The following is a 14,184-nucleotide window of genomic DNA, read 5'->3' on the forward strand; positions in this document are numbered from 1 at the left end:
CAAATCCAAAACATTTTAATAATTAAATAACATGAAATGAAAACAAGAAAATGTGTTCAACCAAAGATTAGATGTGTGTAGAAGATGTGAGCTGCATCAGAAATGCGCACGAGTGACAGAGCAGTTTAATAGATGAGCCAGTCAGATCGCTGGCACAGCAGTAAAAATAAACACATCATCCACAGTCCTGGTGCTGTTCATCTGCTGCAGCTTCAAAATCTTCTCAAATTTACGAGTCCGTGAGAGAGATGGTGGGGGGAAATTAGGAGCAGAACATGGAGGAGGAGGGAAGAAGAGGGCTTCAGAGTAGGCAGGAGGATGGGTCATCTCCTAAACTTGCGGAAGGGCCTGCTCTGGTTACTGTGGTGCGATTTAGAGTAGGGCTCCCAGCGCTTCCTCTCAGGCGGTTTGTTGTAAACATAGGCTGACGGGCCCGAGTAGCTATCATCTGGATTCTCCTCCATCATCTGGAGCTTGGCCTCAATGGCACGTATCTTAGCGCTCGTGCTGGAGAGGTAGGGGAAAAAAAAAAAAGTCAAGGAGGAGATGTTGGCAGTGAGGGTGAGAGAAGATGCAGAACTGAGGGAGGAGAAGGATAAAAAAATGTAGGCAATATCAGTTTTACTGACAGGTGGGGCGGATTACAAAAAAACTGAGATCAACAACTGTGCTACACAGAAAGCTTGTATTTAAATGAGAGAGAGGATGGAGGAGCAGAAGAGACAAGACTGCAGAAAAAAAGTGGGGCTTGTGTGAGAGAGAGTAGACGAGGGATGGGTAAAGGTAGGAGAAGTATCCTAAAAGGAGAAAAAAGGGGGGAGAGTGTATGAATCAACTGGGGGAGGTGTTTCAACATGATATAGATGTGGGCTTCACACCACAGAGGCGAAATATGCTATTATGTCCCAGAAAACGTGATGGACTTTACCTTTCTACACAGAAGTGTGTTTATTGGAGCTGACAGTGTTTAGTTGGTGGGTGTTTATAGGGATAGGCAAGGCAAGGCAACTTTATTTATATAGCACCTTTCAGCCAAGGACAATTCAAAGTGCTTGTACAAAACAAGTTAAAAACAACAAGAAGATAATAAAAAGAAAGTAAATTAAAGCCCAAGCAGATTAAAAATGTACAAAATAAAATATTACAGTTTGAATATAGTTAAAAACAAACATCTAAGAATAGGCAATGTCAAATAAGAAGGTTTTTAACCTTGTTTTAAATAAACTCAAGGTAGGGGCAGTCTTACAGTGAGCAGGAAGTTTATTCCAGAGTGTTGGAGCATAAAAACTAAAAGCTGCTTCACCATGTTTGGTTCTGACTCTTGGAATAGTTAGAAAGTTTGATTGTGATGATCTTAAAGGTCTGAGTGGTATATATGATTGAAGAAGATCAGAAATGTAGTCTGGGTTTCTATTATGAAGTGCTTTATAAACCATTAAGGAGATTTTAAAGTCTATTCTTTGAGTAATGGGTAGCCAGTGCAGGGATCTTAGAACTGGACTGATATGCTGATCTCTTTTTGTTTTAGTCAGGACTCTTGCAGCGGCATTCTGGAGAAGCTGGAGCTGTCTTATTGCTTTTTTTGATAATCCAGTAAAAATAGCGTTGCAGTAATCGAGTCTACTAAAAACAAAGGCGTGAACTAATTTTTCAGAGTCTTGTGGGGACATGAGTCGTCTAACTTTAGCAATGTTTTTTAGATGGTAGTATGATGTTTTTATAATAGGCCTGCATGAACCCTCATGTTCAGCTAGTTAAAGCACAATGATTAGTTACACCAACATTAAGAATATGCTAACTTCTGACCTAAATGTTACATACAATTTAAATACCCTTGACTCCTTATTAGTTTGTTTCTATTTGCTAAACACCAGAAAAATTTGACTATCTTAGAGTATTTCTTTATGACTGTTCAAATTTAGAAGATTTTTCTTTCTATTTTGACTGTTCAGGAAATACTAAGTTGTGATGTCATGGCTTTGTAAGCATTTGAGTTAAGTAACCGCACATCTCTTGATGTCTTTAAGGCAACACCTCAAACTCAATACCTTGTGTGACATGATAAAAAAAATAAAAAGAAACCAGGCAAAATTTCAGGAAGAGAAAAGTGAACCTTCACAAGACTGATTCATCTTTAGATACAATTTCCTGATCCCTGAGGTTGACACTCATCTGTTCAAACAATTATATCCAAGTATTAACACCATGAGGATGCCCAGCCATTATTACTGCTCAGGAAAAAACATTAGATCTGTGCCTCAGAGATTAATGTGGTTTGGTGCAAAATGTGAATATCAACCAAAGACTAAAGTTAAAAGACCTTGTGAAGATGCTTCCTGAATCTGCTAAAAGCATCTCATTATCCACAGTAAAAAAACAAGCAAAAAAAACCAACAAAAAAAACACATGTACCATGTTGTACCGAAAGGCCATTCAGCAAAGAAGAAGCCAAAACTTCAGAAGCACCATAAAAAAAAATCCAGATTACAGATCTGTGAACAAGAAAGGGTCCAATTTTATAGGACATGATTAGGGATCTGATTACTGTTAGATTTGGAGGAAAAACAGAGAAAAACTCGCTTGAGAACATCCTCCCAACTGTGAAGGGAAAAGTCTGGAACAGTTTTTTTTTTTTTCAAACCGAATTGTCTTTTTCCATCTGATCTAGACTTGCAAAATGAAATAGGATACCAACCTGAGGTTGCTTGTTGTAATAGAGCCTGCCTCTGTTGAACCACTGCATGATGGTTCCAGGCTTGCAGGCATCGTCTTCTCATTGCGAAAACCTTCAAACCTCTGTGAAGAATAAGTGGCGAGAAAAAAAAAAAGATGGCAAGGGACAAACAAATGGGAAAAAAAACAAGAAGCAAGAAACAGACATGAGGATAGTCACAAATTATGGATAATAAAACATAAAGCTGTCAGCATAAGATTAAATATTTTCTGTTGAATAAGTAGAATATGAAGAAAGATTTCAATTAGAAGCAATCAGAGCAAAGTAAACGCAATCATTTACAATCATCCGGAAATTGAACATTGACGGACTTAGTTCCACATGGACGATCAACAAAAAACTTCTGAACTTTTTCCCTCGTCCAGTCAAGCAAATATTAACCAATCGGTGCGCTGTATCCAGCTCAGTCACACCCTAAGAGATGAGTGAGGATAATGTTGGACCATCTGATGAGCAACAACAAACATCTGCACTCATTCCTCTCAAAACCACCTTCCAAATCACCATGTAACCTGCAGAGAGAAGAAAAAAACAGAAACAAAACAAAGGATGATGATCCCATGACAGGTTATTTCTGTTGCTTCCTGTAAATGTCTCCGTTAATAAACACATTTATAGACCTTGTTCTATAGCTACACTGATGGAATTAAAAACTGCATACTGTTCAGTGACATAAGAAATGCATAGAGTGTTAAACAATGACGTTTCCCCAAGCCAGGACCCTTCCCTTCCACCTATTCCTCCAGGCCGGAATGCCAGGGATCTGCACAGAGCCAACGAGGCTGGAATAATCTGTAAACAATCCAGGAGAGCTCAGAAAAAAAAATGTTTCAGGTGGGTCAGTTAAATCTCTGCATAGCAGCTACTCAATATTATGAATCAGATTTTTTTAAGGCTTTTTTAGTGTTGAAAGAACTCTATGTATAGATATGTATTTATATATTCATGTAATATTTCAGAATTAAAAATAAAGTTAAAAATTCTAATGAAATCCATCCTTGATTGAGGATATTTTCACATGAAGATGAACACACTGATCTACTGTCTGGTGTGATATATTTATAATTTCCTGTATGCCAAACCTGATACAATAATGACATTTTACTAAATGAATATATTACATGTAATCCAATGTGTATATGCAGGACAAAACAAAACTTGTGCTGCATTTTACTTGAAAGTTTTACTTAAACTTCACAAAGTTACTACACAACAACTCTGAACACAAATAAAATGTAATTACTTTTTTAGGGAAAATAAATTAGATTCTGACTTCTGTTTAATTAAAAATGTATTTTAAATTATTTATAAAATTGCAAAGATGTTTGTTAAACCTCAGGACATTTACTAGAATCTTTGTATTTCAGACTGGCTTATAAATATTTTTCAATACATGCAGCCAATGAGTCACTTATTTGACATATTTTGGCAGCTTCAGGGGTTAAACTCTAAGAAGAGGAAATGCCCTAGAATCATCTCCACCAAAAGAGAGTCCGAGCAGCTCTGAGCTCTTGACTGGTTTCAGATTTGGTCAAACACTATCATTGGGGTAGAAGTGAAGGAGGTCATCTTGAACCAAGTCGAAAGCATGATGTGAGCTGCTATAAGAAAACAAAATCTGCTAAATTTTTCCAGGGTGAAACGACTGTCAAATCAGCTTGAAGTGCTTCAGACAGAACATGGCTTAGAGTTAGCTGGAGTACGGTTCTCACACAATCTTTTCCAGACTCTGCTGCTGGTTTAGGGCATTTTTAAAAATACAACAAAACTTGCCATACAAATTATGGCATATATTTTTGCAGGATCGATGGATGCAGAAATCAAAAAACAAATGTTTTTCAGAATCACAATTTATCTGCATAAACATGAAATTTGACATTGGTGTCACATGCTCCCAGAATGCAGACATTAAACATGAATACATAAACATTAAAAGAGATTGAAGAACCAAAGAACGCAATGTACAGATATATATTTATATGTTCACCTAATATTTTTTTCTTAAAAATGGTGCAAATGTACTTGTCTTGTTTTACATCTGACTACTTAAGCTGCAAGGCGTTCACCAGAGAGACAGAAATTGTCTCTGGGTTAGCTAGAAAATAGTGCTCTGTAGTGTTGATCTGAAGATAAAATTTGTGTCCAGTATGTGTTGGATCTGCAGAGATTTTAACTAACATTTTTAGCAGAGATTTTAGCTAACATCATAAAAAGGTCTGGAAAATGTAGACAATTTGATTGCAAGAGTGTAAACAATTACACAAAATGTTGACCCTCGTATAATATTTGTAATAAAACATGTAATGATTCTTCTGCGTTATATGCAGAAAGTTCAGCAAAACAACATAGAGGAGGGTTCTGACAGCTCAAACTCAATTTCAAATTACCCTTAAAAATACAGCGATGCATTAATTCTTGATATCTGTGAGAATATCAATGCAGATAGCTTCCATTTCTAATCCAATAAGAAAATTCAGTCCAGCTCCAGATTTATTTAACAGCATGTTGTCAAAGAGGTTGCAGCATTGACCTTCACCTCCCTCTGTCATGTCTATGTGAGTATGTGTGTGTGAAGGGTGGGATTCGTCTCTGTGCAGGATATCCCTTCACCCTTCGTCAGTCAACTGCCTATTGTTAGACAGCCCTGGGTTTGTGCAGGCCTCTTGCTGCTCTCTGTAAACTGCATATACAAAAATATAGGATGGAAACTACAAAAATAAATGGTTTTTTTATCTTATATTTCAATTCCCTCAACAATATATCATTGATTTCATGCCAGACAAACAAAACAGATTAAAGGTTTAGACAATCAAACAAATTCACTTTGAATTTTTCATGCATTTACGGAGCAATAGTAAACTGTTGTGATTCAGCGTGACACTTACCCTCACCTGAGCGTGCGCCCAGCGCACAACCAGCTTCTTGGACAAAGCTAGCTTTCCATTTAAACACTGGATCGCCCTCTCTGCCTCCTGTAGGCAACACAAAGAAGAGGAAAGAGGAATAGGAAAGAGGGAACAACGGACTGTTCAAAATGATCACTAAAATCAGCGTGTAATTACATCCACACCATTAAATCATTAGATAAATGATGATAGATGGCAAAGACACAATCTGCTTACAAAGGACCGAAGGTAAATCATGTGTAGCACATTCTGAGCTTTGTCTCATCAAATGTATGAGTGGCTTTTATGTAAAATTATATTCCTGAAGTTCTTTATCTGACCGTGTCTACAAGCGAGTGAGTGCGAGTGTGTAAGATAAACAGCCACTTCCTCTGTATAATCCTGTTGGGAGGGCTTCATATCCCACTGATAGGCACTAACTGTGAAACGAGATGCTTATCATGATCCCCAGGCACACTCCAAAACAAATACTGCCCGACAAAACCTGTGAAGTTGACCACAGTCTTTTAAAATCCTTTTATTTTATTTCTTTTTCCTTAGAAACACAGTCCACTTCAATGAAAACAAACAGTGAGTTCCTGTCTTCTCGTAAAGTTTATTGAACAATTTCACTTAAAATTTTATACCAAATGAATGGCCCTTCTCTGATAAAATAAACAGACTCCATCTGTGAGAGTCTATATGAAAGACTTTTCTGCTTTCGCTCCTCTCTGAATGTGTGCACAAACATCAAAATGGGTTCCTTGACAATGAAAAATAAGTTTTAATACAACTTACCTCCACAAATCCAAATTATATGTGCAGAATATTTACAACAAATCAGATAAAAGCAAAAAAAAAAAAAGATGCATGCCTGGTTTGTTTACCTCTCTGGTGCTGAAATTGACAAAGCAGTAGCCACGTGGCTGCCCCTCCAAAGGCCCGGACTTATGAAACAAGAAGTCAAACTGTTTAACTTTGCCAAACTTCTCCAAAAGCTTCACCAGGTGATATCTGTCAGGAGAATGAATAAAAGGCAAACAAAAAAAAGGGTAGTCAAAAAATATATACACCAAGTCATGAAACAAGATTAAACACCTATTTGTACATATGGAATTAATTAATGAATACAAAAAAATCTGAGCAATAAATTAATTAGAATCTTGTGGAAAAACAACCAAATAAAGCTCAAAACACAGCAAAACCAAAACATTTTAAGTGGTCAGAACAATTTTACAAAATGCATTCCCCATGATTTTTAACCAACAATATGTTTAAGCTTAATCTAAAAGTATTCAACCTTTAAGAAGAATCAGAAACTAAAACTGCTAGATATCATCACTTTCCCAAAATAATGGCTGAACTGATTTAAAAAAAATAAATAAATCACTCTTGGCGAAAAGATTACTTAGGACATTATTTTAGAAATGTGACAATATCTACTATATTATATGTAATTATATGATTATGAATGATAATAATAAAAAAAGAACAAGACGACAAGCTGCAAAACATAAAATCATTTTGGCACTGCTTGTGTGAATGCGTCAGGCCAGGCTAATGAGAATGACAGCTTTCTCTCCTTGACACCTTTTTAGCAGCAGGCCAGCTGGTGTGGTCAGCCACTAACAGTAAATCTCTTATTGAGACAATGCTGAGGATACAGTAGCAGGACAATGAGGGAATAAAACAGAGGAAGTCTCAAATCCCCCCTGAGCCCTGGAGTTCGGCACAAACAACCTCCAATGACGACGTAGAAGCTGCAGGGCACCGCTGGACTGAGGACGATGACAGATATGCGGCCATTGAAGAGATATGCAGCATGTGTGAGTGTAGTAGGGGTGTGTGTGTGTATGTGTGTGTGTTATGACCATTAGCAGTCATGGGAATAAATTGTTTGTCCAACAGCACAGAAGAGTTTTAAATTGAGGGGCACTCAAAGAACTCATTTATTTATTCTGGAAACAGCCAGACGATAGTTAGTGGGCACTATAGCAAGTAAGTTATGTTTGTTAGGATTATAACAATTATTTTTATTTACTAAAAACCAGGATGAAGAAGTGCATACATACTGGAAAATCATGCAAAAACAATATAATTTCCAATAAACCCACATTTACCCTACTCCTCCTTTTCTCATCTGTTATTACTATCCTTCCAGCTCTTCTTGTGATCTTCAGCATCTTAAGGACTGTCATCTGGGCACCTACTGCAGTCAGACTCAATCCAAGAACTGGAATATATTACTGGTATGCAAAGAGTCAAATCTCGACACCCTCAGAAAATACTGCATTCCACAACAAAGTTAATTCACACAGCAAAACTGTGATTAAAATTTATTTGGGATATATTATGCTGTTCTAGTTCAGCGTATACATACATTCATTGTAGAGGAATTGCTATGGAGCCAATGAATGAGGTTTTGATTATTATTTTAGAAAACGATTTAAAACCTAACATTCATGTTTTACTTTCCTAATGTTCCTTGATTAAAGGTTACAGAGGAGTATAAAGACCTCAGATTTCATAAGACATGAAGTCACTTTTAATGGTTAAAGCACTGCTGTTACTGATCCTTCCTGAACTTAAGAACTGCTTATCCCCACTTTGAATTAAGAATAATTTAATGTTACTGATCAGATGGAAAGAGCCTGTAATCTGAAGAAGAACCTAATTTCTGAACACTATTCTGCAAAATGCAAACCTGTTTGAAAACTATCAAATCACTGGTCACTGGTTTAGAGCAACATCTTTAAAGACAAACCATACCATCACTTGGTCCATGCAGAGTCCTAATGATGAAACAACTAAAACTACCTGCTGGAAAAATTACCAAAGTTGTTGCTATGCAATACTCTGTGAATATTTTCCACATTAATCACATTATCACTAAAATACAGAGCACACAATTTAGGGAAAAAAAAGGCTCACTTTAGCTGTGAGAAAAGGTTAAAGCAATGCTAACACATATTGCTATTTTCTTAATATCAAACCTCACTGGAAGATGGTAAAGACACAATACTACTACTAGTAGTCAATCACTAGCAACACTGTATCTTCTCCTCACTGTATTAGGGGCATCTTTAGTCATATCTCACCTTTTAGGTTTGTATGTTACACCAGACATTAGATAAAGTTTTGATCTGTTTACATTTTCCTCTGTAATTAATCATCTAATGGAGTCACCCAACCATTAATGACTTAAAAATTCTTGAACAAAATGAAACAGTGCCGTTCAATGATCCTTTATAAATGCCTTACAAAACACAAAAATCAACTCACGTTGAAAATAAATCAACAAAAACCATCACTGAAGACCTTCCTGTGTTTTTGTTGGCGTTTCTGAGTGTAACTGTTCAGGCCCGAGAGTGACCCCCAGGTGCTTTGTGTAACTGTTCAGAGGGGCTTAAAGCTGCAGTCTTTTATTGTTTAGGCAGTTGTTATTTTTAAGTCCGTAAGTGGTTTCGTGTTTGTGTGTGTGTGTGAGAAAGCACAAAAAGGACTGTGTGACGTGACTGTGCAAGCGTGCGCTGTGTGTGTTGGAAATGGACGCGGTGCTGGATGCTGAGGATGAATCTGGGGGGGTTGAGCAACAGGTTGCACTAATGTCTTCCACCTCTCTCCCTCTATGAGTCCCTAGTGGACCGCAGGCGACAGAGAATTTCTGATTTTCCCAGACAACACCCTAAAGGTCTCCCAAGTGGAGGTGGCTCATCATGCACTGCATAAATGTATAAAGCAAAATCAAAGCTGAAAATGGGTTTGATTTCTAGCCTTGTTATAATGTAACAATTATCTTTGATGTTGATCAGCAACAACACCTTCCTTCGATTTAACACATCTTAAGACACCTGTTTCTAGCAACCAAAAACCAGCAATTTAATTTGCAATTCATCAAATTTCACATAATCATTCTATTTAGCCATATACTACTTTATATGTTTATTTTCAGAACAGATTAAACTCCAAGAAAATTTTTTGGGATGCTATAGCGAGCTGAACTACAATGGGTTATGCCTCCTGGGGGCTATAAAACCCACCAGAGGAAGAGGGGGAGGGAGGTGGGAAAGAGGGTAGGAAAAGGGAGGATGAAGTGGGTAAAGGGAGAGTAAAGTTCAGAGAGGGGATGTTGACAGCAAGGTGAAAGGTGTGGAAGAAGGAAGATGAAGCTGAGGAAAAGAGGAGATAAGAGACCAGGTGAGAGATACGAGAGGAAGGAAGGAAGAGAAGGTCACAGAAGTCGAGTCTAGAGAAAAATAACAATGGGCTTTAAGTGGGATAAGTGTAAGTTAGGAGGAAAAATAGGCTTTAAGTTTAGGATTTCTGCAGTTTCTTCATCCTATGGTGGAGAAATGAGTCATTGCTGGTGGTTATCGTCCAAGTTCGCTAATAAAAACACATGACAAATGGCAGGCCCACGACACTGCATGTAACAAGAGGTCCAGAGAGGGAACAAAGAGGAAGACTGTGATGGATTACCACAGAGCAGGCAAAAGCACAAAAACACAAATATGTGTTGAAAGTTTCAGTAACACCTGCTCTGCCTCAGGCCTCAATTGTGCGCAAGAAAATGTGGAGTGTTTGTCTCTTTAACTATACACAGCTACATAGGAAACACAACAGATTGTGTTGATGTCCTGCTTTCTTCATTGTCGCATTCTTTATGATCCAATACTTTGCTCAGAACAACCACAGCAGAAAAGAACTTTGCAAAAATATTTCTGTAATTTGAACATCTTCTATGATACCAAAAACCCAAACTTGGATGCATTTATTAGAAGTTTTGGTAATAAACAAGTAGCTATTACTGAAGAAATAGCCATGTAGTTACTGTTTTTATCCACTTATCCACAGAGGGCTGCATGTGGCTGGAGCCTATCTGCAGCAGTTATTGGGTGAGAGGCACGATACAATACCCATCCAGAAAAACATTCGAAAAGTGTGGTATATTTATGTATTCAGCCCTATTAGTCAATACTTTGTAGAATAATTTTTGTCTTTAATCATTACTGCAAATATGGTTGGGCTACACTTTATCAGCTGTCATTTCCTCTCCTTGTTATAATTATACAACATTTTTTGTGTGTCACAAAAATTCTAATCAAATACAGCAAAGTGATTACAAAATTAAGGTGGCTTGAATTTCTTAAATATTTATACAAACAAATACAAAGTGAAAAAACTACATCTTAAAAATATAATTCACTTACTCTACAATACAAGTTAGGCACGTTTTCACACAGATTCTACGTTTTGACACAATTTTCAAGAAAACATTGTTGGCTAGTTAATTAGCAGAAATAAACAGCAAACTAATCTTATTCACTGTTGATTTGAAACGTGTCAAAGCAGTGCAGCATGTTCAGCTCCTGGTCTCCCCTCTGCACCAAGTTTGGTTTCGCAGGACAAGCAGAGAGAGTCCTGCATATTTCATCCTGGAGTTAATTAATCTTCCCAATCAGTAACAGGCGCCACGTGCATTTCTCTTGTTTTCCCTCCCTACGCTGAACCACTGGACTATTTAAAGAGAAGGAGAAGGAGAAGCAGAGCAGAGCAGAGCACGGTAAGGGGAAGGAAACGCCTGTCTAGACGCCCACCAGAACCTGGGGCGTACATTCTCCAGCAGCCCCCCCAACAGGCTTTGTAACGCACCCCTCACCCTAAAAAAATTTTCTGAATATTTTTTTCAATCAGACTATCTGGCAGGAGAAGATGCATGCAAGCGAGTGAGACAAAGTGAGTTAATGATGTTCAGACTCTTGTATGTGTTGAAGCTTGCACCACTGCCAGCTGCCACTCAAACGTCTGGTGTGGATTTTAACACCCTCACACACAGATACAAACACACACACACACACACGCCCACACGCATGCACACACACCTTCAGGTTGACACAGAGAGAGTAAACAGGGCAGGTGAGTGAGGAATGATGGCTGCTCCTTAGCAGAGCAGGTCTCCTCGCCTCACTGCATCTCCTTCACACACCCAGGCTCGTCTGCTCTGTCTCAGCCCATGACACACACACACACCACCTCACACACAACATACACAGTTAATTAATCATACATGTAACCACAATATGTTGCCTCCTATGTGGCACATGTTAAAGCTAAACTCTTCGGTTCATACCATAAACTCTATTATGGCAACACTTTTTAAAAACTGCATGAAGCATATTTATTACCTTGTAGAAGCTTATAAGGCCACCTTGTAATAAAATGTTATTCTGCATTTCAACATCTTTTAATCAGGGATGTATTTCTATAAAGTAAAGCGAACCTTTAGGATCACGGTATATAATAATTGATGGGTAAAAGAAGCAGGTAGAGAGCTTTTCTGCACATACATAAAATAAATGTCCAGCTGATACTGGAGTGGATTTACTCACTCTGTGATTTTGGGATCAATGTTGCCAATCCACAGGCGGTTTCCATCATGAGACGCACTCTCTGCAATAATGGAGGCATTTTCCACAGTCTCTGCTGCAGACGACATGTGTACCCTGTGGAAATTAGATTAAAACAATGTCACCAAACATTTTTAATAACAACATTTTGAGTTCACATATACACATGGCTTTACAATATGGAGAAAAGAATGTACAGAGCCTCCTACGTCCAGGGTGTTTGGTCTGGATTTAGTTTTTCACAAACTTGTAAAGTTGGTTTAATTTCTGTTTCATTAATAATGTTATTGTGGAATCTACTGTGTGAGAATTTACCCTCAAATGTTTATATAAACTCTAGGATCTGGTAAAACCTAGATGCTATGTATATCAAAACCCTTTAATTAATGTGTATGTACTTTCTTCTAACCATAATAGCAGAAATAAGACTTGAACTTTCAATAAAGAAGTTTTTTGTTCAAAATTAGAAAACTGTGTAAAAAAACAACAACAATGCCTTAGTTTGATAAAACAAGTATCCACAATTTCAATTAGCGATGCATGATATTAAGAAATATGACTATTGCAATATTATCATTGAATAATAATACCTGCCAAGGGAAGCTCATAGGAAAACTGCAAAAATATAACTTAACCTCTGAGAATTTGCATTAGCTTTACAAAGCGTTGAATGATCATTGGCAAATATTGATAAGATAACTAAAATAAATGAAAGAAGACAAAAAAGAAAACCATAAAGAACTTACGTCTTTATTTATATGCTTGAACTATACAAATGAAAAGATGAATGTGTCAACAAACCAAAACTGTTATAAGAACTGAGTTTTTTGCTGATGAACAGTGACTTTTAAAATATGGAAAGATCAAAACTTGGTCCTGTTAATTAAATGTACAGAAATCTCCAACATTTTTCCAAGCAACAAACAATACATTCATTCATTCCATTATTATGAATTTAGTAATAGATAAACATTAAGGATTTGTTTTTTGATTCAGAATTGGAACCATCTCAAAACTCCTTATTTTTCTGTTGGGTTCAAAACATTTCCAGTGTTTGTTCAACTTGATTGCAGAATTAAAGCAAACTGAACTCAGATGAATGTGTATGTCATTAAGATTAAAAACTGAAATTGGTAGGTTAAACTGCAAACAAAAAGACAACTCAAATATTAGCTAATAAACTCATCATGTGTGCATCTCTAGCAGAACTACTAGATTTTAAATTATCTACCCCCATTGTATTTTTTTATTTTTCATTTATGTTTGTATTTTGCTTGTTGTGTTCTCTATTTTTGTTGTTTGGTTGGCTAAATCGTGGAGAACTTTAATCAACTTTTATTATTTTCATTGTCTTGCGGAAATAAACGTAACTTTGATCATTTTTATTTTTATTTACGCAGGCATGAACTGGTTAAATAATTGACAATTTACGCCCAAGAACGATCTCCAACGTAATACTTCCCCTGTTCTGTCATTTCTTGCAAAACAAATCACGTCTATCTAGAAAACAAATGGAGAACCAATGTTTAATTTCATCTTTTAAAAATACAAAAGTAAGTGTATATTTTCTTTCATATTGATTTAATGCAGCTGAAGTGTACCTTTTAAAACATTTGTTGTCACGTAAAAACTCATTTCCTTATAGAGAGCGCAATGTTCACAACAAATAAGTAATTTTGCTTTTAACCTGATCTTAACTAACTCAGCAAGAATTAACTATTTATTACCAGTAGTTAATAAATACACATATTATACAGCATAATACTAAACGTGCTACGTTTTACTAAGAATAACTCAGAGCCATGTTTCAAAAGAGAAGTGGGACGTAGCTTCTAGCTGCTCTGAGATTACCTTTGTTTGTTCTTCTTCAACAAGTCCTACGATTTAATGTTCACTCTAATCCCACTTTTGGGATGATCCAGTGGCGTCAAAACGTCACTGCAATCATCTCAGATCTCACTTGTCCACCTTAATAACTGACTGAGTTTGTTAGCTCCGAGGGAAAACACATCCGCTCTGACCCAGCCTGACAACAAAGGCGCAGGGTGATGGCGTACTTTTTTAGCTGCCAGCCATGTCCGTGGAGGCAGTTGGTTTAGTATCTGGTTTCTCCCGTATGCCCTATGTGCTCTAAAACGTCCAACATTATCAATGTGTA

General features: G+C 37.0%; 1 protein-coding gene across 3 annotated transcripts; it reads right to left on the bottom strand.

The window, feature by feature from the left end:
* rbm18 (RNA binding motif protein 18) lies at positions 1-14,100 on the bottom strand. Of its 3 annotated transcripts, none has more exons than XM_044144842.1 (6): positions 13,878-14,088; positions 12,009-12,122; positions 6,507-6,633; positions 5,620-5,706; positions 2,696-2,796; positions 1-507 (listed from the first exon to the last, which is right to left on the bottom strand). In XM_044144842.1, the coding sequence occupies exons 2-6, from the start codon at positions 12,113-12,115 to the stop codon at positions 324-326; spliced, it is 606 nt and encodes a 201-aa protein (XP_044000777.1). In that variant the 5' UTR covers positions 12,116-12,122; positions 13,878-14,088; the 3' UTR covers positions 1-323. The 3 variants fall into 3 exon arrangements, with proteins under 3 accessions (XP_044000777.1, XP_044000778.1, XP_044000779.1); XM_044144843.1 differs by having other exon boundaries at positions 5,626-5,706; positions 13,878-14,087; XM_044144844.1 differs by lacking the exon at positions 1-507 and having other exon boundaries at positions 2,702-3,526; positions 13,878-14,100.
* Between the last annotated feature and the right edge of the window lie 84 nt (positions 14,101-14,184).

This window comes from Gambusia affinis, linkage group LG17 (genome assembly GCF_019740435.1).
Source record: "Gambusia affinis linkage group LG17, SWU_Gaff_1.0, whole genome shotgun sequence".
In the NCBI taxonomy this organism is placed as follows: domain Eukaryota; kingdom Metazoa; phylum Chordata; class Actinopteri; order Cyprinodontiformes; family Poeciliidae; genus Gambusia; species Gambusia affinis.

Bases quoted from the DNA above. Each gene is read 5' to 3' on its own strand.
- rbm18 (XM_044144842.1), bottom strand. From the start codon at position 12,115: ATGTCGTCTGCAGCAGAGACTGTGGAAAATGCCTCCATTATTGCAGAG. The intron at 2,797-5,619 runs GTAAGTGTCACG...TATTCTTCACAG, and splicing joins GGGCGCACGCTCAGGTGAGG to AGGTTTGAAGGTTTTCGCAA. The intron at 508-2,695 runs GTTGGTATCCTA...CTACCTCTCCAG, and splicing joins ATTACAACAAGCAACCTCAG to CACGAGCGCTAAGATACGTG.